Source organism: Molothrus aeneus, chromosome 1 (genome assembly GCF_037042795.1).
Source record: "Molothrus aeneus isolate 106 chromosome 1, BPBGC_Maene_1.0, whole genome shotgun sequence".
Classification (NCBI taxonomy): Eukaryota; Metazoa; Chordata; class Aves; order Passeriformes; family Icteridae; genus Molothrus; species Molothrus aeneus.
Genome location: NC_089646.1, coordinates 149747778 through 149774053, shown reverse-complemented (window position 1 = coordinate 149774053; position 26276 = coordinate 149747778). Strand labels below are relative to the sequence as shown.

General features: G+C 39.3%; 1 protein-coding gene across 1 annotated transcript in view; it reads left to right on the top strand.

Moving 5' to 3' along the window:
• The window catches only part of SLC45A4 (solute carrier family 45 member 4), an 85457-nt gene that overhangs the window by 28089 nt on the left and 31092 nt on the right, over nucleotides 1–26276 (top strand). Inside the window, exon 2 of the mRNA XM_066566822.1 lies at nucleotides 20580–21198. Coding sequence (XP_066422919.1) covers nucleotides 20955–21198 — 244 coding nt within the window. The 5' untranslated portion in view covers nucleotides 20580–20954. The remainder of the gene's footprint in view (nucleotides 1–20579; nucleotides 21199–26276) is intronic.

Here is a 26276-nt window from a genome sequence, read left to right as displayed (position 1 = left end):
GGAGGCCTGGCTGGCCTGACACTTCAGGCTTGACTCAATCTCTTTTGCAGTGTTACATGAAGACTGACTAATCTGGTGGCCTGAGGTGTTCTGGGAGGGGACTGAGACATACTTTCCTTGCACGACTGAAATTGTCAGTCAATAGCTGCTGCTCATGCAGCAAGGCACAAAAGGGTAGGAGATAAGATTTAGTCTTAAGAGTAAGCCAAAGATACTTTAAAGAAAATTCTAGTGTGTAAATGGCAGCAGAAAGGTGTTACCCTGAATTGTTTTGCTAAACTCTGTTTGAAGTGGATTTTGTCAGTATTCTGGGGAGAGAAGGTTGGTTCTCTCAGCAGAGTGGGGAGAGGACCTAGTTTCCTCATCTTGTTTTAAATGAGAGCTCTAATGTTTTTGTAACTGAAATTGAAACCAGTGTTATGCTGACCCTGCATATTTTCTATCCTCTGCTGGCTGGCCTGGACTACTTCTGCATGCAGTGTAGTTCATTTATTTTGGAGACTTGAAAACAAGCCATTATCACCCTTCAGTGCCAGATAAATAAATGATCTAACTGGGGGCCGAACCCAGTGTTCTTTTACAAAAGCACAACGGCATGTCACTCTTATCTTCTGCATTCTGCCCTTGAATATGTGATCAATCTTTCTGGACCACATCCAGAAACCAGTGGCTTAACCCAGCAAGCGATGACTGCAGAGCAGTCAGATTTCTGTGCCACTTCATTTCCTATCATCACTTACACACAGCAAACAGTCTTCCAGCACTGTTTAACCTACAACTTTCTTATCAATCACATGGAGATACAAATAACAGAAACAGGAGTCAACTCTTAAATAGTCTTGATGCTGGATCTGTGCCTCCAGGTAACTTGAGGGGGTGTTGATTTTTTTGTTTGGTCTTTTTTTGGGGGGGGGAGTGGGGGGCAGGGTAAAAAATCCTCCGATTTCGTGAGGGGAATATCTGAGCGAGTGCACTGGCCTGAGCAGTCTGGCTCTGGGTACTCCCAGAGGAGTGATCTGACAGTCTGAACTATTGCTCCTTAGAGTAGTGTGGCTGGCCAGCTAACTCCCAAGAGTTCAAAAAATAACCCAAAACAAATGCACAGCTTGCTTTAACACCAGCCCTTCCAGTGCATGTCCCATTTGCTGTCTGATTCGTAGCTGGAGGAATCAGCCTGTGATGCAGGCTTGTTCTTTTCCTTGGCTCTTGTTCTGCTTCTAACTTTGGTGTAGAGGGAAAAGGCTCCCATCTCTCAGTGCACAGGTACCCTAATTGTTTCCAACATCATAGCACTTCCACTTCCCTAAAAGTCAAATTCCTTTCAATGAACTGAAAAAAGAGAGTGAATGGGCAGTTACCTGTTCCCTTCACTTTCCTACAGTCATTTCTGACCTTACAGTTGGAGCTTTTTCTGCTGCTTTGTTTTCAAATCACCTTTCCAATTTGTCATCTTCCAGGTACAGTCTGTTCAAAGCTCTCATTATGCAGCTGCATAGCAGATCTTTCAGTCTACTGAAGAAATGGAATTGAATCAGATAAGGTGTGTCCCCTTCCAGACAATTGCTCTGGGATAGTTTGCGTGACAGCTCAGGGTGCCAGTTGAAAACAAGCCTTTTGACCCTATAGCACTAGTGGGATCTCTAATCTTCTTTGTATGCAAATGACACATGGACACTACCATGGCTGTTCAATTGTGTAGTAGCCCCCAATTAAGCTGTATATAAAAGGGTTTGGGTTCCCATACAGTGAATTTTGTGCTAACATCAGATGCCTGTGTGTCTAGTGAGTTTGGTATTACATTGTTAGTAAGTCTTTTACTGGTTAGGAGCAGCAGGATATATTTGTGGACAAGTAATAGCCTTGGTGTGATGACTTAAGATAAAGCCTCACTACTCTGTCCCAGGGTATTCTTAGCCTGGTCATGGCTAGATGTCTGTAACATCACTTTGTCAATGTAAAACCTAATGAGTTCTCAGGGATGTACAGTATAAACTTGACTCTGCTCTTTGAACAATTTCACTGCATCACCCCTACCTCTTTGTGGTAAAGATACACATAAAAAAACCCCCAGTGCTCAATTACTGCAAACTATGAAACATGTACATTCATCAGACTACAAACTTCCAGCTCATTCCAGCAGCCCAACACTGCATGGCATTTCCCTCAACTGCACTTAGTAGTTTTCTCTTCCTCATTAACTATGCTCCTAAATTAACACGTTCTAAGAGATCAGTTCCAGTTCTTTGTTAGGGCTGGTTACTGAATAACTGGTTGTAATTAATGCCTGAATTTATCACTGCTACAATACTGGCTACACTGTTCCCTGTGCTTCAGCCTCTTTAAGAAGCTCTTTGTCAACAGACTCCCTGTCTGGGTGGCTCTGTGAGGAGTCTGTGTATTGCTGAGTATCTCACTTGCAGGATCCTTCAATGAACCTGGTGAGTTGCCCTGATTGTGGATCGCAGCCTCATTCTGTCTGTTGGGAACTTAGTAACTGATGTGTGTCCCTGATGGCCTTTTTGAAGTTTTAGGGGCTACCTAGTGACAAAGCCATGCTGCTAAGTGGCCCATGGTGACACATCAGTGACAGAGAAAGCTTTAAATCCCTATGTGAAATTATTGTATTGACTGGATATATATATACACACACACACACACACACACACACACACACACCATAGCTTATAAAAGACAAATTCTTTAAGTAGGGAATAAGGTTTCAGCTTTACATGCAGAAATTGCTGCTGTCCAAATGATTTGGAGATCTTGGCCTAGAAGATGGGATAAGAAAGTTGCTGCAGTTCTGTGCTTCAGGCATTCACAGTAAAATTGTTTTCTCTGTGAAAAAAAAAAGTTTGAAATAAGGAGGTGTTGGTAGTGGTTCTCCAAGCTTTAATGCTAAAGGTATATCTTCTAATAAGGGCATGTGTTTGAATACTTCAGCTCTGTATTTATAACACCTTCACTATGCACTATCCTCTCCTTCTTGCATGTAAATGAATGTGGTCAGGGTGAAAGTACTGTGCAAATGAAAGCAACACTTGGTTTATCTCCAGTAGCAGCATTCAGTTCATTAATATTGCATTTCCCTGTAACTTAGTGGAAGCCTGCCTGTGTCAAAATATTAAATAAAAATGGGTTCTGTATTTTTGCATTAATGACTGTCCAGCATAATTTTTAATTCTTACCCGATGTAGTTATGCTTATACCATTATAATACTTCATTTTCTTACTCACTGTTGATGTAGGGTTTAAATAACTTCCTTTCTCATTGTCTGGATAATAGTCATATCTTTTCAAAGAATGAGAAAAATAAGAACACTGGCCAATTCTTGGCTTTCACCAGAGAAATTTTTAAAATATTGGACTGGACCGAGAGGAAAGCAGGAAGCCAAGGCTGGAAATTTCTCTACTCCATCCTATCTGAAAAAGCAAGCAAGAGCCCAGAATTTTCCTTCATTAATTTGTTGGCCTCATAGGACAATCTGGAGCTCTAAGTTGCTTGATGTGAGCAGCTAAGACTAAAGCTACACAAGTCTGTCTTTTTGCATCTGAAAGGGCTTAGGCTTGTAATAATGCTGTGACCCTTCCAGCCTTGCAGGGAATAATGAAAATACAGCAGGAATAATGAAAATACAGCAGGCTTACATGAGCAATGAATACATCCTGCATTGTTTATATCTGGGCCCCATAATTTCATGTTAGATCTTCACTCCCTTCTGAGACTAAGTAGTTTAGGTGCAGAATTAAACTGTAGATTGTGCAGCAAAAGCCTGAAAGTCTGGGAAGCTTTTTTTCATCAGGTAGGTGGGGGGTTTCACTCCCAGCCTGTGTGGGGAGGATGTATCCAAAGTGACAGACAGGTGTCACTGCTCACAGACTGGTGGGATTCAGCTGTGGCTGCAACATTGAACTGCCAGTGCTTCTGAAATAGTTTAATCTCAGCAAATGGTTGTCCAGCCTGCCCCTCATGGAAGGGAGTGTTTAACAAAAAGCATATGAGAAGGCACATACTTGAGTGCAGTTTATTTGCTGTTCAGCAAAGAAATCTGGGATCAAGCCTCTGAAGATCCTACCCAGATGGCTGATTTAGCCCATGTGTCCTAAAGTAAACTGGAGTCTGTTTTGATTACTCTGTTCTTCAGAAGGAATTCACGTTTCATACCTGGGAAATTTGTCTATGTAAATTTCAGTTCCACGTTTTGAAGGCTGAGTTTTGCTCTGCTTGCCAGTGAAGGTTTAAAACGCCTGGTTGATGCTCATTCTAACATGACAAGTATTCTTTCATTGGGTAGAATACAGAATACAGTTGCACATTTTATATTCATTGTGTTTTTCCAGACTTCATGTGTGAGTGGTGAGCAAGGGCACACAAAGTCCTCAGAGGAAGATGAAAAAGCTTTCATAGCAAAAACTTGTTTGAGTTATGCACACTGCTGTTCACATTACTAGAGATAAATAGGAAGAATTTTACAGGCACCATGTGAACTCTTTTCCTGCAGGTTTTATTTTTTCCTGATAAACTAAGACATTTTTATCCCCTAACTCTCTACCCCAATTAAGTTAACATAAACTGACTGCAGCTTGATTGAAAACCAGAATACAAGTTAAGGAGAGTAATGTGTCACATTATGGCTGTTTTAATGTAGAATTGAAACTTAAATTTAAATGTCTTTTGGCTTAAAAGGAAAGGTTTAAAACAAAATGGAAGTGACCTTTTGAATTATGCCTGTTCTACTATATGATCATATGTACTTCTCCAAAGAAGTCTATGGGTCAAAAGTCTCCCCATGTGTTTTGCAAAAGTCTTTATCTAGAGGCAATACATTGAATTTTGAAATTTGTTACTGGAAGAATAAAAGCTTAACAGGATGATAAATGGTTTTCACTTAAATGAGATAACAAGGATGTGGTGTCCCTGTTTCATCTGTTAAATCTTGACTGCTGTACAAAGCAACATTAAATTATTTTAAATCTATTTAGGCTCTTAAAACCTAAAACAGTTAAGGGTATATTATGGTTAACTGCTGATTGCTTTAATCAAATCTTATTCCTCTTGAAAATCTGTCAGGTGATTACTCAAATGATAAAAGCATTAGTTTATTGCATGTGCTGGTCCTGTGCTGTTCATAATTGAAAAAGTAAAATGACTAAGCACAATGCTCTCAGTAAAGCTGCCAAAATAAAATACACCCCAGAAGGGCAAGCCATGCATTTCATTAAAATAAGGTTCAGTAAGCATGAAATTTATCACCCTAAGGGCTTCCTCACTCTGACAAGTGACTAAAGTGTAAAATGTCAAATACCTCTGAATTGACCAGTAACTTGCATTAAGATTTTGTTAGGTGTACTTTCCTGTTCACAAGCTACAAGAAATGAATAGTTTTCTTCCTCAGCTTCCTGTGTTACTGCTGAAGACTCACACCTACACACGCAGCACATGCAAATGTCTGTGCCTTTGTGGGCTCAGGGACATGGGAAACTCTGTGTGCTCACAAGGAGGATGAAAGAATGGCAGGGAGCAACCTCAGCTTGTAGAACCATGAGAAGTTGATCCATGAGTGGGGCAAGGAAGGAGTGAACCTGCTGGTTGTCCTCCCCCTGATGGATAATAGCACTTCTGTTACCCATTGCATCTAGAAAATATTCTCTAAATCTCTAATTTGGCCTAATCATTACCTTCCTCATGGAGAGATCACATTATGTTGTTCTTTCAACAGCTTCTACATTTGAAGCCCTCTGTCAAGACTTTGTTTAAAAATAATCTCATGCCTTTCAGACTTTGTAGTCATGTCTTCTGGTTCCTGTCCTTTTGATTATTTCCTCTCTCAGTTTTTTCTGCTTGGCTCAATTTGATGTATAGCATGCTTTGCTCACTGAAGTGTTTGGCTTGAATGTTGTTGTGCTTGATGAGGAATCATTTGTCATATAAGGTGATCCTCCCCTCTAAAAGAACAATAGGACAAAAGTGAGAATATCTCCTTTCAACAGGATGTACTGACTTGGGTCATGTTTCTCTGCTGGAATCCACAGGTCTTCCTAAAAAACGTGCAACCCCTTCTCTAAACCACTATCAGGAAGCATTGTTTGAATAAATATTTGTTAGGTTTTTGGTTTTATTTCACACTATGGTTTTGAATCCTTGCAGAGAGATCCCTGATCAGTAAACCTGCTTGCAGTGCATGGGCTGATATTTCTGGACCAACACCAGAAATCTTCTGAAACCCTTCTTGGGAATACTGTTTTGGAATACTCCAGCTACTTGGGAGTACTCCAGCTACTCTTCATAGCAAAATTTGTGGGAGCTGTTGTAATGTCCTTTAAGTCTGAGTGTCCCACCCACTTCAGTGATGGTTTCATCAAAGTTTGACAGAGCCTGAATATATTCAGGAATGCATGGCACATCCTACTGCTTATTAAGACTTGTGAAATCCTATGTGATTGCTAATTTATTAAAACCTTCAAGTGTTTCAGAGTAGGATTTCCTTGGAAGATTTCTTGAGTGACCCAATTCAGGCAATTCTACTTGTCTAGAATCAATTCTAAAATCTCTTCCTTGAATCAGAGGCCTATAACAAGCTATCCATTATGCCAAAGTGCTTACACAAGGCTTTAAGAAATTCTAGGCAAAGTTAATGTCACCAGGATAACTGCCAGTTGCTCAAAGCCTCATGCACTTCATATTTTTGGTTTGCCTGCTCTTAACAGCTGTACACTTCAAGCAGGTGTAGCACTTGAATACTTAGGACTATATGTATCACCATATGAAGGTAACAACTTTTTGTCTGCTTTTCAAGGACTTGGGGTGGTAAAGTTGAATGACAAGTCAGTTAATTTCAACAAACTCTTACTTATAAATGCCTTGCAGACAATGAGACAGCAAAATAATTCAGGAATGAATGTTGTATCCCTTATCAATTCCACGTGTGATAAATGGATGTAGCTGGTTGTAATGTTAGAGAAAGGAATCTGTAAGTGTTAACTATCTTCATGGGAATTGGGGTGGAAGCCAAGCCACTATCTTGTACCAGAATAAACTGATAAGAGAAAGTGTTCAGTTAAAAGTAGAGCATTTGTTTAAAGAAATAGTCTGAAGATGTAAAACTCTTTGAAAATTTGAGATTAGGTAATATGTGCAGTATTCATTCAAGTACCTGACTTTAGTTTTGTAACTTTAACTCACCCCCTGGGAGATATGACAGCTGTCCTCCTGGTCTCCCCCATTTCTTTCCATAGATGCAAGCCTTTCATTTCTTCTGCAGCACAGAAAGAGAACATCCATTTGAAATTTATCTAGTCAGAAACACCAAACAGCTTCAGCCAGGTGTATGTGTGCTCCCATCATCCTTTGTCTGACTTCTGCCATTTGTGATACTCCTTGCTTGGGATGCTGCTGTGGGCAATCTCCTGGAAGACAAACAAGACAGTTTTGAAATTTGAGAAATTTAATATCTTATTGCAAGTAGAATCTTGCAATAATAAGTTGCAAGTTGATTAGGAGCTGACAGATCAGGCAGCTGCAAATGTAACATCTGGAATACTGTGAGGTCAGGCTCAGCTTTCCAGAGGAGCAGTGAGAAGACTCTGCATCCATTATACTTTTAGGATCAGAGAACAGAAAGCTCTGAGAGCTTAGAGAGCTGAGTCCCTGTCTTGTGGTGTGCCTGTTCCCAACAGCTGCTGCCAAACCATAAAGGTGATTAAACCACAGAAAAGAGTAGAAACTAAAACTCTTGTTCTGGTATTTCTTCTGCCATCTGAGCAGAGCAGCAGAGATAAATCCAGACTGAATGTGAGTGGAGCAAGATGAGGAAAAGTCAGTGATGGAACCACAAGTTTTAAGCACTATAATAAAAGGTGTGTGGGATGACAGATAGTGAATGAGAGCTATTTAACTGAACTCTCTTCATAAAGCCCATGCTCTTGCTAGATGCTATTACTCAAGTTTAGAGAATGCTCCTGTCAGTCTGGTGAGATGCATGAGCAGGTAGCCTCAGAGCACTGAAGGCAGCATTCACTGATCAGCTCACAGTTTGGTGAGTTCTTCCTCTGTTCTGTGAATAGCCCTACAGTTCCTGAGCTGAGGTCCTTTAATGCTAGCTGCCTGTTAGACTAATTCCAAAAATTTATCTGAGCAAGATGTTGCTGTTCCTGTTTATCCTTCAAATCAGCACCCACTCTCCAAGCTCTAGTTGGTGTGCCTTTTAGAACTATTAGGAGACACTCAGTCCTGAATTGAAGCTGTAGCTGTTATTTACACTCAGTCTGTGGAGTCCCTTTTATATTCCTCCCTCTGAAGATAGCTTACACTAACTGCACGTGTATTTTGGTGTCTCTTTAAACAATAAAGGCACAAAGCCAAATTTATCTTGTTGGCAGTTCAGGTTTCTACTTCTTTCTCTGGATTTCCCCCTTGGCTTGAGATTTCAGGATCTATCCAGGGTAATAGAATAAGGAAAAGAGATTGCTTGTTTTCTGAGTGCGCTTTGCAGAGAGGATCCCATCCCTTTCTGAGGATATTAGATGTCTAGTAGGATAACCTGCCAGCTCAGCTGTTACACTTCAGTATCAAACTACTTTGTGCACTTCAGTTCTGGTGTTTCCTTCATTGTTTTGCTCTTCACATATGCTGCTTTCAGTGCCTGCACACATTAAAGCAGCTCTGCCTACTTAGAGAAATACCTGTGATATTATCTGACCACAAATTCATTCTGCCTCTGAGAATGATCTGGAAAGGCACTACAGCTGGTATGCAATTAGCCTTGCATAAAGAAACAACCACTAGATTAGCTTTGTTTTCTAAACAATCAATCGTGCTCTCACTGCCCTGTTCTCTATGTCAGCAGCCCTGTATCTGCAGAATGACTCAAGTGCAATCACTTTGAATCTTACAGCTAAATTAACATTGGCTATGACTTGTTGATTTTAAATAACAATGCAGAGAAATCTCCTCTTCCTAGAAGAAGCCTGCCTAGTCCAGTAGACACTATTGCAACAATGTTTTTGTTCTTATGGATATTCAAGAAAAGCAGCTTTAGCATGTGAAAGGTTAATTCACTGAGGATGTTTTAGGTAATCCATCTGTGTTATCTGATTGTAACCTCCAACAAAATGCTTTCAGGAGGCGAGATGCCTTTCAAACAGCATTTGCTTGTTGTTTTGGGTGGGTTGGTTTTGGTTTTGTTTGGCAGAAGGTGGGAATAATAGCTCACAAGGGGAACCAATGTTCAAGGTATTTAAATATACATTAGCATCTCTACTGCCTTTACAACCTGCTTGTGGTAGTCCCAGCTGCCTTGTAACAAATAGTTATAGAGCAGCTGCTGAGAACCATTGATTCCTCTTAACCACTCTGCCTTGGAAACTTGCCTCTGTGGGGACTTGGAGAGATGCAAGACCCGTGATCTGGATGAAATGAGGATGCTTAGAGTCCCATGGATGAGATCTGCCACCATCTCACAGTGCAGCTTTGTCCCTTGGGTTATATGTTGAGTTTCCCTTGGAGGATGGCAGCTGTCTGTTTTGCTGGAAGCAGGCAGGAAAAGTTGTTGGGACTGACAGAGCGTGACTGAATTGTCTGACTGTGACAGGGCTAAACCTAGACTGGGAGTTGGGTTTGCTTTCAAATATTTTCACCTGCAAGAATTTCTATAGTGATTGCACTGATGTGACAGCAGGGTACAAACACTTCTGTGGTGCAGGAGTGCTGCAGGTCTCATCCCAGAGTGTCCAAATGTCTGCTTGTTGAAGTGGCATTGGAGGCTGGAGCTTGTGCATCCTCTAAGAGGAGAACAGCTGACAGTCATTCCCAAATTAGGTAAAAATGCCAAATTCTGGCAAGCCTTTGCCAAGTATTTCATAGTTCTCCAGAGTCACAAATGCAAGAGGTTTGTGTCCTCTAAATATTGCCCTGCTAGCTGGTCTTCATGTATCAAGTCCAGCTGCCAAGCACTTGTAACCTCTTATTATTTTAGTGTACATGTCAGTAAATATCTTATCCTGACAGTTCTAACAGGGTTAGAGCTTGGCAAAACACATTCTAAAATAGCATTTGTTCATCGTCCAAAATCAAAATGTCCTGATCAAGCTGCTCTTAAATGTGACCATCAGCTTTCTATGGGGCTGCTTATAAACCAGCTATCTAAAGCATTTTATTTGCACTAAAATGAATAGTTTGTACCTTGGCCTAAATACAGTCTGTTTATTATCTGTATTTCTGTCTCCTATAAGGCGTAACTCTTATGTGGTGTGGGTTTCCTACTTTGTTAAAAGTACTGGTTGTGGAAGTTCTTACTGTATTGATCCTAAATGCTGTAAATAAGGTCTGAAATCAGTGCTGATTTATCCATATTATTGACCAAACAGTAATTCTCTGATTTTAAGGTTTAGTAATTATTGGGGTTAAGAGGGAATTCTTAATTTTGTTTGTCTTGTTTTGTAATCTTACACCTTACTTAAAATACCCAGGCTGTGCATCACTGCTAGGTCAGTTCAAATGTTTATTTAAATAATTGAGAAACTAAATCAAATAGCTCCACTTCATGGCAGTGTACATAAACACGTCTGTCACGCTGGTATTTGGGACAGCCTCAAAAACTGGAGCAGGGATCTGCTCAAGTGCTCCAGCAATACTTTTTATGGAGTGTGCTTTCTCAACGTTTGTTTGTAATTATTTGTGCGGCTAAAGGGAGGCGCTGGAGATGTTTACCGAAGGTGCTGCACCCTAAACCTGCAGTTTCCTCTGTTAGCACCACCTCGTTCATCGCAGGTGTGGGGCCAGAGGGGTGGAAAGCAGCTCTTTTACCACACCCTTTGCAGCAGATTTAGGAGGAGGTGGTATTCTTTCGGTGCCAGGAAGTAAGAAAGAAATAAATGTTATCTCTAAACACCTTTTATTCCTTTCTTTCAGTACTGAAGTGATGAGTTCTATTTAATACTTCATCAGGGGATGTTTGAGTATTTTCCTTGGCTCAGATGGAGGGAAGCTCGGCAAAGCTTGCGTGGGGAAGGGAAGGAATCTCTCTCCCTTGTGCTGACAGGAGACAATTTCCAGCAATCCTGATGAGTCGGTGTGGGCTCAAGCTGCAGGTTAGGCTGTAAATGTTGGTTTCTTTACCAAGCAATCACGGTGATGAGGTTCCCCTTTGATCTGTGAGTCCACTCAAACAAGGCAAAATGAGAGCACTTAGTGCAAGATGATATAACCAGTTATATATACTTGTTTACAAACCCTTTGGAGAATCTGAAATGTGAGAAACCCTCTTCTGAGATGTTTTGGTTTTTCTCTGAGGGAGTAATTATTTCCTCAGAGTTAGTAAAATCTGGTCAAAACCTGACTTCTCCCTCTTTGTTGGAGGGTGAACAAAATTCTAGGGATGTTTTCAAAAGCTTCCTTTAACAGAGTTTTCTGAGATTGAATGATGGTAATGCGTTTAGGGACTGGTAATTGAAGATAATTCCAATGAATTAGACTTTGCAGACATTAATGATATGCTAGAGGAAGTCGGCTTATGAAGATCTATGCTGTGCTCTTTTTTTGTCTTGATCTATTGAATAGCTTCTGTAATTGTCTAATACATATTCTGTCAGTATTTGGGTTTCTTAAGTATTTGCAGCCTAAAGAAACCAGCCTGTGAATTTTCAGGCAGTGAATATGATTAGTTTAAATGCCAGTATGTGAAAATAATGTGCTTTTCACAGTAGTATCTGCAAGGGATGTCTAACTTTGCAGATACAGTCTAAGTAATCAGTCCTGGCTTGACTTTTTTTATGGATGAATATTCATGCAAAAACTCTAGTCTCAACCTATTATAGATAGTATTTCTTATTCTGGAAAACCATCAAAGGTTGCTCTGGTGTATTCCATTTTCCCCACTGCAGCTGGGAGGACAGCCTTGGTGAAAGAACTTGCTAAACAAATGCTACTGGCAACAATGTCCCAGTAGGATTATTCTTACACCACCAGCCCAGCTGGGTTAGACATTGCCCTTCCTTCTGCAGGAAGGTGGGATTGGTGCAGTTAATCCACTTGGTTATGTATTAAGAAGTTTGCTGATGATAGCCTTAATTTTGTTTTCCTCTGTTGCTCTACTTCATAGAGACAGAGGGAACAAATCTGTTTAATTCTGATGGGAGATAACATTTGGGGTCAACATGGTTTAAAAACTTGAGGATCTTTTAATAGGACATTCCAAGCTGGACCATAGCTTTAGCTCAGGCAGAGTGAAGTTTGTGCCTATCTGACCAAATCAGTGAGTTTTCTTAGTGGCTTGCAGCAGTGTCAGCCCATAACACCATGTTTGCACACCAGCCTGAGTGATCTCTGTCCCCATGAGGTTTTGAGTTTTGTGCCTTTGTGGTGACTTGGTTGTTGGGTTTTGGTTTTGAAAGCTGTTAGTGCTTGCTGTCTTGCCCTTTACCTAATTTTGGGTGTAGAACCTGCTAACTGGACATGCAGTTATCACAAATCAAGCATGCCTATGTGTTTGCTGTGCTGTGACACTGCTTCTTAGTGCTTGTTTTCTTCCCAGCATCCCTGGTCTCAGCTGTTACGTTTTCCATTAGCTCTGAAGGCTTCTCTACTGCTATTTATGCATGTACTCCCTTAGCTGTTTACTTGTTTAATGTATCTGTATTAATAAACATGAAGGTAATGTGAGTATAAATGACTTTTTTATATCAGTAAATCAAAATATAAGTTAAATCAGATAATGCCACCTCTCCAGTTTAACAAAATGAAGTATTTCCTACTAAAAACAGCAGCAGCCGTGATTTAACAATGTAATCTGATCTAATATTAGTAACAGGCTGTGCCTTTAGGGAGCAGTATAATATCCAATCCACTGAATAAAGTCTCACATTAAATTCTGGATCCCTCTTAAAAAGATGGCTTCCCAGAATTGTTTCAGTAATTGCATAAAGACCCATGATTTCCTACTTATTTTTCCCAGTAATGAATGGAGAAATTATGTTGGCCCCCAAAATACAAATAATGATGAAATAGTGCTGTCTTACAAAGCTGTTCTCCCTGGTGCCACAAGTATCTTCACCTCTCCACCTTACCTCTTGAGCTTTCTATTCTTCCTCATGTGTCCAGACAGGAAAATTCCAGCTGGGGAGTTTGTCATGCCCAGATTGCCATCTGTGACTGCATCACCACCTCTTCCAGCAGGAGCCAAAATCTTACTCTTGGTTATTTTCTGAGTAAGCTGTGAGGGGGTGGAAAGAGGGTCCCAAGAAAGCCAAGGGGGTTCTAGTCAAGGCCATGCTTTATGGAAAGAAGGAAGCAGGAAAACCTATGGAAGATTTAACTTAGGCAGGGCTGGAGTTTGTAAGCCTGTCAGGGTTTAATAATTTCTGGAATTTTGTATACATACCAAGGAGAGGGTGCAACAAGTCTTCATTAACCCTTCCAAAATCAAGCTGTTCACACCCTCCCTTTTATGTTTTGGATTGTGGTTTGGATATTTATTTGTTGGGGGAGTAGAGGATGTCAGATGTTCAGCGTTAAGAGTAGAAAAGCTGCCAGCATCATCTGCTTCTCTTAGATGAATTTGTATTAGAAACATCATGTTTTGGCTTAAACAGCAAGGTTGTAAAAGACATCAACTGACTTAGAGTGTGTGAGGAGTCCTGAAGGCAGGCAAAAGTTTGTGTTGGAAGAAGTGGGAAAAATGCTGTTTCTCCATGTGAGGTGGATTGCTTCATATTGTTTTAATTCACAACGTGCTGCAGAATGACTTACCCCTGTCCAGACCTTGCTTCTGTGGCCTAAATTGTGTGGTAGCTTCAAAAGTAGGTCATGATGCAAAAGCACTGTGCTGTTTCCAGTGGCTCTTTTCTCTTTTTTTTTTTTTTTTTTTTTTTTTTCAAATCTCAGGTTTCAAGATAAACTTGCTAAGAATCTGACCTGCAGTCGGTATTTGTCATAGGGTTGTTTGGGCAAGATGTCCTTGTAGAAGAAGCTGGTTTATGCTGTTGTGTTTCAATGCCTTTGATTACCTAAATGATGAATTAGATGTTAGGACATGTCAAATGTGGTTCTTTATTGCACCCAGTTAGCCTTAACCTTTTTCCTTTGGCAGGGTTTTAGTGATTCACAACAGGCCAGTCCAGGGTAATGTAAGACTGTTTTAAAGTGAGAGATTGACTTTCAGGAGCTGGAGGTAACATAGCTCATATATGGAAATATTGTTAAGTCATACATGATATAATTGATTTTTTTAAAAAGTATTTCTGAACAAGTGTAGTCTTCCCCCTCTGATAGGGTTAATACAGTTCTTTTTTAGAAAGTAGTAGCTACAAAGCTTTTAATGTTTGCATTTAGCTGTCAGAAGTCTTAAAGAGACTTGAAACAACTGCCTGCCTGTAATTGCTGCCCTTTTGAACCAAAGGCCTTATGACTCACCTATATAGCAAGTCACAGAGTTTGTCTACACTTTTATGATGGAACAACTTCATTAGATCACAGAAGGATACAGCCCTTCCTCTGAACTTCGAGTAGGGCAGTTGAGCACATTTATCCAGCTGGGCCAAGACTTCCAGGTATGTGTTCTAGATGCTTTTCTTCCTAGTGCAGTGACTGAACACTTCAGTATTGACATGGGCCAAAAAAACATCCCTTGTCACCAGTTCTGTTACTATAAACAGCAGCTAATTATTAGCAACAGAGCCACAAAACTGCCAGGGAGAAAATAGCTGCCTGTTGGCCAAGCAAGTGGTGTTCTGCCTTGCATCTGGCCAGTACAAGGAGAATACAGGAGAACTCTCCCAGCATGCCTGAGGATCCTTCTGCACAGCAGGTGTCTGGAGCTGAGCATATGAGTTTGCTTTTTGACCTTGTAGCTTCAGGGACCCACCAACAGCGCCTTTGTGAGCTGCAATTTCACCCTGGCTTTGGGTATTGCTGCCCAAAGGGACACTTCCCCCGCTGTTACTGTGGTATTGATCCCTGCAGCCAACAGGATTTTAGAAAGGATTTCTTTAGCTGCTTGGACCTGGTTTTGTCAGCTTCGTTTTCAGCCTGGATCAGTTACAGTGTCTGGTTCACTGCTGTGCTGCTCGTGTGGCTGCGCAGGAAGCAGTGGGAGTAAGGAACAAGGGGCAAAGAAAAGGAAGAACAGAATGGTGCTCTTAGAGGAAGTACTGGTTTATACCAGCTTCAAGTGAATGAGAAACCTAGAGTGTAAGCCGTGGAATAAGCTGGTAATGTATTTTATGTGATATTTCTTTACAAAATCAGTTGCCTGATCTTACAGAGTAGTTTTTAATGTATTTTGAGAATGGGCAAGGCTTTGTAAGCTGGTGCAGCCATGCTTGCAGAAGGGATTGAAGGTCAGTCTTGCCTTTAAGAACTTCTCTTTTACAGCAGCATTCTCTTTGTCTGTTGGTGTGGTGGAGCACAGAGCATTTGAACTCAAAACACCAATTTTGTCCAATTATGCTTGGACAAAATCCATTTTACTCTTGAAAAGGCACAAGCCCAAACGATGTGTCCTTTCAGAAGCCAGTCAGATGCCAAAGCAGAACCCATTGTCCACTTTGCATTGAATTGTGGAAGGAATAATAAGTAATGTTTGTCTGAAACATGGTGGTGGAAGTGCTCAGCCAAACATTTATTCAGCCTGAAGAAAAGACAGATAAACTCAGAATACCTTTCTTTCTAATGCTAATATTAAAGTTAAACTTAAATCAATCTAGATAACTCTTCAAGATATGGCCAGATTACTTGAAAACCTGAACATAAACCAACTTGGCAGAAAAGTCTTTGACAAATAAATGGAATGACTGGGCACTTACAGGCTTGTCAATCTGACATGATTCACAGGTGAAATATTGTGGTTGCTAGCATGGATGTCTGTGGGATGCACTCATTGAAGCATTGGAGGAGGGTGAGTTGTAAGGCTCTGCAGAGGAATGAAAATCCTCTCCTATTAGACTGGCAGCTTCTGCAGTCTTACACTTTTTTCCCAAGTAAATATTTGAAACTTTCATGAGGAAGTTCACCTACTTGGGTTTTTTGTGGTTTGGGGCTTTTTGATGTGTTGAGGAGAATGGATCACTGACAGGTCCTAATGTGACGATGACAACTGTGACTAGACTTATTAAAGCCTATTTAAATTCTGTAATAACTGATTAATTGATCCTTAGCTATTTTCCCTTGTCAACCTTCACAGTAATAAACAATGAAAAGTCATTGTATGCAAGGATAGCTCAAGGTGGCTCTTCATCCTTCCTCTCCATCAAGGTACCATCCTTTTACCATCAAGAAGGTAAAATTCATTTAAACTCTAGAATCTTAGAGTATTTCCAACATCATTAGAAAATAATTCCTATGAGTAAAACTGAGTGCAGCTCTTCATTATTTAAGACAGCTTTGGTCACACTGTACCCTTGCATGTAAAAGAGAGTCATGATAACGGAAGGGGCAGATCTTGAAGGCAGGAGATAACTACATGAATGACTGGAAGTTAATGCAATAAACTTCAAAGAAGAGGATGAGATAAGGGGTAGTTTATCTCTGTTCAATCCTCTCCTTTTTTCCTTAGATATTCAGTAGTGCTTGGGCAGAAGTATTTCCATTGTTTTCAGTTTGCTCATTCCAGTTTTTCATAGGCTGTGCTTATTTTTGTCGTTGTCTTGAGTTTTTATAATTAGTGCATACCACCTCTTCTGAGATTGTTTCCTACACCAGTAAATGCCTGAAGGAAGTGCTCAATGGCTTTATAGGAAGAAAACCATCTGAAAGATTTGAAATCTTCTCATGGTATGCAGTTGGGCCTATTTAACTGTTTTCTACTTGCTGGCTTTTTTACAGCTCAGAAAAATACATTTGTGATTACCTGAAACGTGCTGTGTACTCCACAGCTTACAGTCATATGCTTTGGCACTGGTTCAGAAATTCTAGTTACTTGTCAAACAGTGCATTCCAATTCCTTGTTAGCAAGAGAGATCTGGAAACAGGCATCAAAAATAGTTCAGTCTTAAACAATTTGGGCAGGATCACTGTTAACCTCATTTTATTTTGGTATTGATGGATGTACTACCAGTCTGCTGGCCTCCAGATGGTGGCATCACAAGTGCAGGAACACTGTTTGTCAAACCCCCAAGTCCTGAACTTAAAAACACACTGAGATGTGTGATAGAAGTCATTTGCCCGAGGCATCGTGTTGGATAATTATGCAGCATGAGCTCTTTGTGCATCCTAAGCATCATAGTGCTCCCTAGGGAAAAGAAAACCATGAAATTTTGTGGGCTACAGATATGACCTATATAACACTTGCTCTTCTTTGGCAAACCCTGAGGAAAGGCAGTGATTTTCCTTTGGTTCTTTGATGGTTCACAGACTCTGTCTGTGAAGAGTACCTATTTGAGGATTACTGATTTGTCAAGCCTGTAACATGTTTTGTGTTTGACACAGTCATATTATGCCTCAGTGGAAGGTAGGTAGTAAAAGTATAACAAAGATAAGATTGCAAGCAATTTGAGAAGCTTTATAAAATTTTGCTTACAGAGTAGGTTTTGGACTATATTACTCACCTGTTTTGTTGGAATATTAACTATTGCTTTATATGTTTTTGTCATTGCTAAAACATGGCCAAAGGTCAGAGTAAAATATGTGCAATTAAGCTGACAAAGAGCCAGTGTCATCAGTCCCCTCCTCCCATAAACCCTCGGCAAGATCAGAAATATTTCTGTATCTGAAGTTCTCTTCCCACCCAACCTGTGTACAATGCCCAACAGGAATCTTTTCCCATGGATGAAATTCTTCATTTTTCTGCTTTATTTGTTGTTAGTTATGAAAATACCCTTGAAAACCAGCCATGAAAAACAATTAGTGCTGGATGCAGACATCAGAGAATTCTGCATTGGTATTTTAATCCAGCTTCTCTACAGGTGCCATTTACTTTGGAGTTCTTTGCTGCATAAAAGCCTCTGTTATATTTACTTCCATCAAGTAAATTAATTTCTCTCCCTCTTTGAGAAGAAAGAACGCCAGTATTCAATCTTGCCAAATTCAAAATGAACTTGGAAAAAAAGAAGCAGAATATATATCAGTCTAAAATGAACATCAACACAACTGGGCAGGGCTTAGGAAAGAACTGAAGACCTTTCTGAGAGGCTCTTGTTATTCTCTGGCTCTTGTATTAGACCTGCACTTGGAGTCAGATGAAAGTGCTGCAGGAAGTCTAGCGTTATGCTTACCACAAAATTGACATAATGGAACAGTAATTCTCTGTTCTTTTAGATAAAACCTGTCCATTGTGCCTCCTCCTATTGCACTTGAACACTGTAACTGCTTTTTCTGGCATGTTTAGAATGTGCTGTTCTTATCTGTGTCAATTACAGCTTCAAAGTCTACCTCCATCTACCACCCATTATTCCTGGCTCTTAAATTATCTGATCACTCCCCATCATCTTCCACTTCAGAAATAACTTTTTCAGTCATCCCTTAAGAGCCTTGCTCAAATGGGCTAAATCTCAGATATCTGCTTTTGTCCTGCCTCTTTATCCTTTCCCAGAACAAATGCTCCTGGCTTGGTGTCATCCTCCTTGCCATGTGCAGGCTGCCCCAGTGCATCACAGAATATTCTGGAGTGGTGAACTGCCTTCCTCAGTGCCTCACCCTGGAACTGCATATGGAAGGAGGTGTTTAGGCAAAGGCAATTAAATCCTTCACAGGAGGGGAAATCAGGCATGAAAAAACAGTAGAAACTTTAAACCAGACTGTGCAGGAAAGTAATCCATGACCCTTAGTCTGTAATGCAACATAGATGTTCTGCTGAGGTTTGGATAAAAAGGGCTCATATGTATACTTTCAAATTCTACTGAATGTCATGATGCCTGAGTCTGCCAGCAGTTAAACATTTTATGACTAGTCTGTAATTAAAATAATTGCTCCTACTCCAGAACATGTATTTTGTAGGCTTTACTCTCTCAGAACTCGTGTTATGTAAGGTGGATGTGTTTTTTTTAATGCACAGAGTACTTTACATTTATTATAAACTACTTACATCTTAATTTCTGTTAATTCTGAGTGGGTAGAGAAATGCTTTCCAAGTCCTTTTTGTTCTGACCTATTTAATGCTTATAGATAAAACCTTGAACTTAAAACTTGGTTTATACTCTAGTTCAGTGAGTTATTTTAACTTTGTCATGTAATTTAAAGGTTTGTCCAGCTCAAAATAAAGTTTTAGCATTAGTTTGTTGTTGAGGTGGTCAAATGTGAGAGTTCCAGTAATCTTGGGGAGCATGGAAGAAGACATGTACCAAAAAAGATGCTTTTGAATGGAAGAATAAAATATGTGCAATAAACAACTCTTAGGAGGGTGTCAGCAGGAGGGAGTGCTCAAGGTGGTGTTCTCATGATGCACTTTTAGTAGAACAGTGTCTCAGTCCCACTGAAACAAAGCTGCTCTTGTGATTGAACACCAACCATGGCATCTGTTTCCTAAGGCTCAGTTTTAGGCTCACCACTTAATGATCTGGTGTGTGCTCAGGCCCACAAAGAGTTTTTGTGGCCACAACTGAAGAGATGGGGAATTGCAGCATGGGGACTTCTACTGAGGCCAGCTTTGCTGCCAGAGCCAGCATTTCATGGAACCGTATCCCTGAGGGGTTTGGTCCTGGGGTCACAGCTCAGTCACCCTGTGTGCAGAGATGTAAACATGCATCCTTCTAATACAAACTTGATGTAATCTGACTTTCTTATAAGAAGCTTTGTTTTCTTCTCCTAAGTGCTTAAACACATTTTGATTGGCATGGTGCAGTATTTGTACATCTGCTTAGATTTTGTCTATGGCACAAAGGAGGGGAAGGTACAGAAGAAGCTTGTCTTACCTGTTTAGAATATATTTTAATAATTTTAATGTGGAAGATACTGTACCATAGAATATATTTTAATAATTTTAATGTGGAAGATACTGTACCATTCTGCTTTCACAAATTTCAGCAGCCTCACAGGATGTGGGAGTAAGATGGTCTGGTCTTGTGTGCAGAAAGAAGATGAATTCATATGCTGTGTATATCTTCATTAAAGTTTAAATATTTAAATATCAATCCTTAGTTATATTCATCATGGCTTATTTTGCTCATGCTTCCTTGAGAAATATCTTCAGTATAAAATGGTGTGATAGTTACTGCAAAGTAACTTGCAAGTTCCAAAAATCTAAATGGAGATATGTGTGTGTGACCATGGTAATTGATGAATCATCTTCCTGGCATAGAACTGGAATATCCTATGCTGTTTCTGAAATGCAACGTGCTTTAAATTTCCCAGAATTTTAGTCTTGTGCTCGGTGTTCTGAGGATCTTGGACAAGTACCCTGACATTCTTCTGTGGCTTTGTGTAGGACCACAAACCAGAGGAACTGGAGTACAGTAAAGCATCATTTAAATACAAGGCACAACTGCTTTTCAATGGAAAGTGCAGAGGTAGGAGGGAACGTGGAATAAAGGACCCTACTCTAGGCAAGGACAATGGAAAGCATGAAGCAGGAAATAGGTTATATGGTTAAGGGGGGGACACAATATCCTGAAAAAGCCTATTGAAATTTTTAAATGCTTGCTCTTTGTTGCAGATTAATCAGCCACTCGATGGGGATTAACAGTGGAGCACCTCTTTGTGTCGCCTTTCCACCTCTGTGTAGCACAAATAACAACTTCAGCACTTCTTCAATAATAATTATGAAACTGGTATTAACTGAATGGCAATTATGGATTTTTAACTCTAACTCACAGTAAACCAGCAAGCCATATGTTGAAATTCTTACCAAATAGCTTTTCATTCTTAATGTCTCGTATCTCTACAAGAAGTTGCAAGATACCTGTTTGTACAAGAGGAATATAAGCATTACTTGCCTGAGGAACAGAAGCTGAAAGAGAAGACACCCTAACTTGTTCGTGGAGTTATGGTAGTATTATTTATATAGATATAACAAATACATATATTTTTTATGGTAATGAAAATGGCTCCTCAGAATGCTGACTCGGAATCTATGCAAGTTCAAGATCTACCTGTGGCACAGCTTCAGAAACCAGAAACCAAGGAGAATGAAAGTAGGGAGGAGACCATTAGTGAAGGATCCATAGACCGGATACCAATACGCCTGTGGGTGATGCATGGTGCAGTAATGTTTGGCAGGGAATTTTGTTATGCCATGGAGACAGCTTTGGTAACACCTGTATTGTTACAAATTGGTAAGTAATTCTCATTTCTGTGAGTCAAAGCTTTCTATATATTTTTGCATTGATTGAAGCCAGGCAAAGAGGGAAGATGTGTCTGCCAGCTAAAGGTACATAAGGTAAAAAGAATTTTAGTTTTTTTCCTTAGTGCCTGTAGCACAGACTCAACTGTGTGATCATGTTTAAGTGGGAAGGATTCCTACATGCATTCATCTTCTGTCTAATATTGCTTCCCTCTGTAAAAAATGTAGCCTGATTTAATTCTAAAATTCTCTACTACAAGGTAAGTGTCCTAGAAACTAGAAACAATGTTAGGCTATAAAGGCTTGCAGTGAAGCATTTTTTTAACTTATGGCAAAATGCTTCAGGTTACAGTACTTTACAATATCTAAACAGTTAGATAAATTGTTTTTTCCAGTTAACTACTGCATTTATTTCTAACCACTAGAGAGTCTTGTTTTGTGTGATTAATCTGCAGTTTACAGCATGTGAATGCACATGAATAAACTATGAATACCAATAGCCTTAGATGATAATGAGGGGAGTGGTGTGGTTAAAATAGGGATAGTCAGTGTTGAATTTCATGGTGAGTATTGTCATTAGGTTTCAAATAAACTGTTTACATTATTAAGAGTATCTGATATTGCCTTTATCAAATACAGAAACTGGTCAATCATATATCAGAAAATATGACATGACACAGAATGGAAATGCCAGATTGAGTGGGGAGCAAACCAACCATGTGTGTGCACTGTATAATTGTCTATATATTTGTATATTATATGTTTGCTTTGGCTTACCTGTGCAGGTGTACCTTACAGCTTGCTCAGCTGTGGCCAAACAGAAACACTCAACCAACTAAATAATAATGTTCAATGAATACTATTTACAACATTGACTAAAAATTTCCAGGTTAGCATATTGAATTAATCACATGGGGGGCTTTTTGTTTGTTTGACATGAGAAAAAGGCATTTTAGATTCAACTTTTGAGCATGTGATGTACAAGTCCTTTCATGCAGTCTTGCTGCAGTTAAAAATGTGTTTTCATATTAAATTGCAAGTTGGTTTATTTTGAGTGAATGGAGTGAATAATCATAGCAGTTAGTGCCATGGGAGATGCTGAGGAGTTAAGCCTCTATGTTTTCCTGAAAATGTTAATTTTCAGAGCTCATCAGATGATCTTCATGGATCTGTTGTTTGCATAGTTAAAACAGATTCTAAAAAGCTCCAAAAAAAAGAGCTTTTCTGATCAACCTACTTGCTAAATAAAACACATGCAGCTTCATCTAGGAATGTTTGTAATGTTCATAAATTGTTCTGTGAGGTTTTACCTTTTGGATAAGTTGAGATTTAGAGACTTCAGTCCCTTTTACTGGCAGCATTGATTCAATAACTGTCTACCATAAACTCAAAAACTTTCATCCTCCTTTGCATGGAGAAGATCCCTGCTTTTGTAAGTGACCTGTACGTTTTTGTTTGCTTTGTTTGTGCTGGCATTTGGATGATTAAAATGTATGGCTGGCTAAGCTGACTTTACCTTACCATAGGGTAAGGTCAGACAGTGTAAATAAACCATCCTCCTAATTACTGATCCGTCTTCCAGTTTACATTTCTTTTGTGAGCTTTTCTAGCTGTTTCCTCCAGATAATTGAAAAATATCTCTTCCCTTCCTTCCCTAACTCCAGTGATCAAAATAACATTGGGATTTGGGGGAAGGGAAGAAGAGGGCTCCCAGTTCTAGAAAAGCTGCAAATTGACAAAGAGATGTCAAAGTCTGTGGGGATGCAGCAATGATGTTCCAAGCCACAGAGATCAGAAATGGAGGTAGCAGTTACATATGTCAGTGCTTTGGGAGCTAATTGAAATCTTTCTGCTTGGCTTCTGTGCCATCAGCGTGGCTAAAAACAATGTTGGATTCACTGAAGGGTTAAGTTATTCACGGGTGACTTATCTGGCCTCTTTGTTAATTACCTCTTACATGGTTCTGTTTACCTTTATCAACCTCAACATCTGTCTGCCTCAGCATGAACTATATTTATTCCTCACTGGAGGGGGTTGCAATATAGCTGTCGAACTGATGTAATATTCCCTTTGCTTCTTGTTTTGGTAAAAGCAAAGATCAGTTTCTGTGAGATTAAATTGGTTTGAGAAACTATATTTGAGAATTGGCACCTGGGGAAGTGGGGTGACTCAACCAATTTTGCTTATAATACACTGAAGAACAAGAAGCCTTTTGGGTATCTGAAAAAAGATGACTCTTTACAGGCTGTGTTGAATATTAACAATTAAACCTTACAATGTGTGCTTGTGCTTTTCTGCACCTGGGAAAACTTTGATCACTGAAATAATCTGAGATTCTTATCAGATATTACCATGAAAACCTTAGCCACATTAGTATGGTGTTACACTTTCTGCTTGCAGTATTTGACTTTCTTTGCAGTTTGAGTACCCTGGATCAGAGGTATAGTTATGATTTGGCAGATGACCAACCTGTTCTACTTGGTCTGTAGCCCATAAGATTTTATCAGCTGAAGGAGATGGTCACTCAGATGGTCCCTTTCCAGTTTAGTGGTGGTTGAACTCATTGTGTTTAAGTTTCCTGAAGTTCTGAAATTTTAACAAGATAACTTGAAAGCATCAGTGAAAACTGCTTGACTCAATGCATACTGTGAATTGGAAAGGTGCTGAAGCACCCCAGTTACTGCACCCCTCTGAAAGAAACTCTAATTTGACTTTAATCATTGTCTTTATTGCTATAATTGATGTTACATTGCTGTGTCAGAAATGCAACTACAAATCTATAACAGCCTTGTAGTCATAACTGGGCTTTAGTAGCCTGGCAACAAGTGCAAGCCAAATATATATTACATGGTTTTTTTAATTACAGCTTGCTCTCTGGTTTCTTAGTATTTGCAGCTTAAGAATTCAAAATGAAGCGGTGAACTTGTTGAGAATTCAAACAATGTAAAAAAATGCCAAATATGAGAATTCTAGTCAGAGTCCAGATGAAATTATATTAGTTGACACTTGCAGAAATTATAACCTCTAAAAATCTCCATTAAACTTTTTGGGACCTGTTCAGTAAGCAATTTCTACCACCCAATGTTAAATTTTACTAGAAAATAAGCTTTCAGCACCTTCAGAACTTAAGTTTTACTTGTTCATGAGTCCAAGGATTGTGAGAAACTGAGTGATTCATGTTTTGCTTGACCATTAACACTGCTGTTTGCTTCCCCTGCACAGAAACTACAAATTCCATAGGAGCAGGATGAGGCCTTTGTCTTCTGAAACATCTGGTATTTAATGCTGCTTATCTGTGAGAGGGAATTAAAATCCCTGCTATTGTTTATAAATGACAGTGTATTTTCTTCCATCATTAAACTTGGCTTCTAAGGATTAAGTCTCTAAAATCATCCCAGTTCATAAGTTCATGGAAGATTTGGATACATGATAAATTTATTTTGCACAGGATTTTGCATGAATAAAAGTAAAAGGAGGAGAAACCAAAGACTGGTGTGATGTAAACTTGGAGAAACTGCTTTTTGAAGAGACTTGTTCAGTGAAATCACAATACATTATTCTGTTAAAAACACTCTAAACCATTAATAAATACATAACTTGGTAATTTCAGATTATTTCTACTTTATTTCAAACAAAATTTTTGTTTTAATACAAGATGTAAATCCATTTTAGTTCTTCTGAAAGGTGGGATGCCTGTACCTTTTTCATTAGGACTATGGAAGGGAAAAAAAAATCTGTATTTTGTGACTTGGAGTGGCTGCTGCTTTCAGCATGAAAAACTCACTGTCTGAGTAATGAGTAGTGGTAGCTGTAAACATGAATTTCACATTTTATATTTAATATGATAAAAGCTTTGTCAAGCCTTCACTGTTGCTTCAAAGGCTCTTTCAATGCTATTGAGATTTTTATGAATAGTTAATAGACCCAGAAGTGACTGTCAGCACCAGAGCTGTTCCTCTTTCCCCTGCATCAATTAAATATATTACACTGGTGCTCTTTAAAAGTATCTGTGTACATTTACATAGTTTCATAAGGAAGCATAAGGAAAATAAGTTTACATGTGCTGCTTACCTTTATAATGTCACTTAAATTTAGGGATGTTTGTCTGGTATGCTGCAGGAATAGCTGGGTTCTTTATGCATTTCATATCTGAGTGCCTCTCTGTGATGGCATCACTTTGTTTTACTGAGAGTTAATGGGTTCTTCTAGTAAACATTGGCTAGTCTACCATTAAATATTGAAGTTGGTCATTTTTAGCTTAACCCTGATCATCAGTGTTGTTTTTAGGCCACAACACTGAAAAACAGAATTTCTGGAAATTGTATATGTCACTGCTAATTATTAGATTTTATTAAAAAGAAAGGCTGAGCTACAGAGAGCAGAATATCGTAGATTACTTTTGTTTGGAAATTATTTCTCTCATTAGATTCTTTCAAATCAGCAAAATGCTGTAGTTGCTCTAGTTTCATATACATAGAAAAGCTGTTCAGGGGTTTGGGCTGTTATTTTACAGCTAAAGCAGTTATATATAATATCTCATTAAAAAAGAAATTGTCTAACATTCAAAATTCATCCAGCCTAAAGCTTAGCAGACTGTGCATAAAGGGTCTTGAAATCTAGTTCATGTGAAATTGCCAGGATGGAAAAAGTGTGTTAAGCAATAATCCAAACTGCTGATTTTGAGAAATCTCTGTGGTAGCTGAGAACTCATTATGCAGAAGAGATTCAATAGTCCAGAGTGAATTCTTTTAGTTTGCTGTAGTGACTCTCTCCATTGAAATGTAGTGTTGATACCTGCCTGAGAAGAATGCTTGTAGGTAAAGAGAGATTATGGAGATGTATTTAGAAACCAAGCATGAGATGTTACAGCTGAATTGGCTTCTAGGTCTGTTTCTTCAAAGGAATTAAGGTATCAATTGCTGACTCAATTCCTGTGGAAGCGGATAGCCTTCCTAAGGCTAAGCCTGAGATCAAAGGACATCTAAAAACCTGAAACATTTCTTGGGGAAGAAGGGAGCAAAGGGTTGCATGGGCTGTTAGAGGCTGCCTGTAATTTAAATGAAAAAGAGC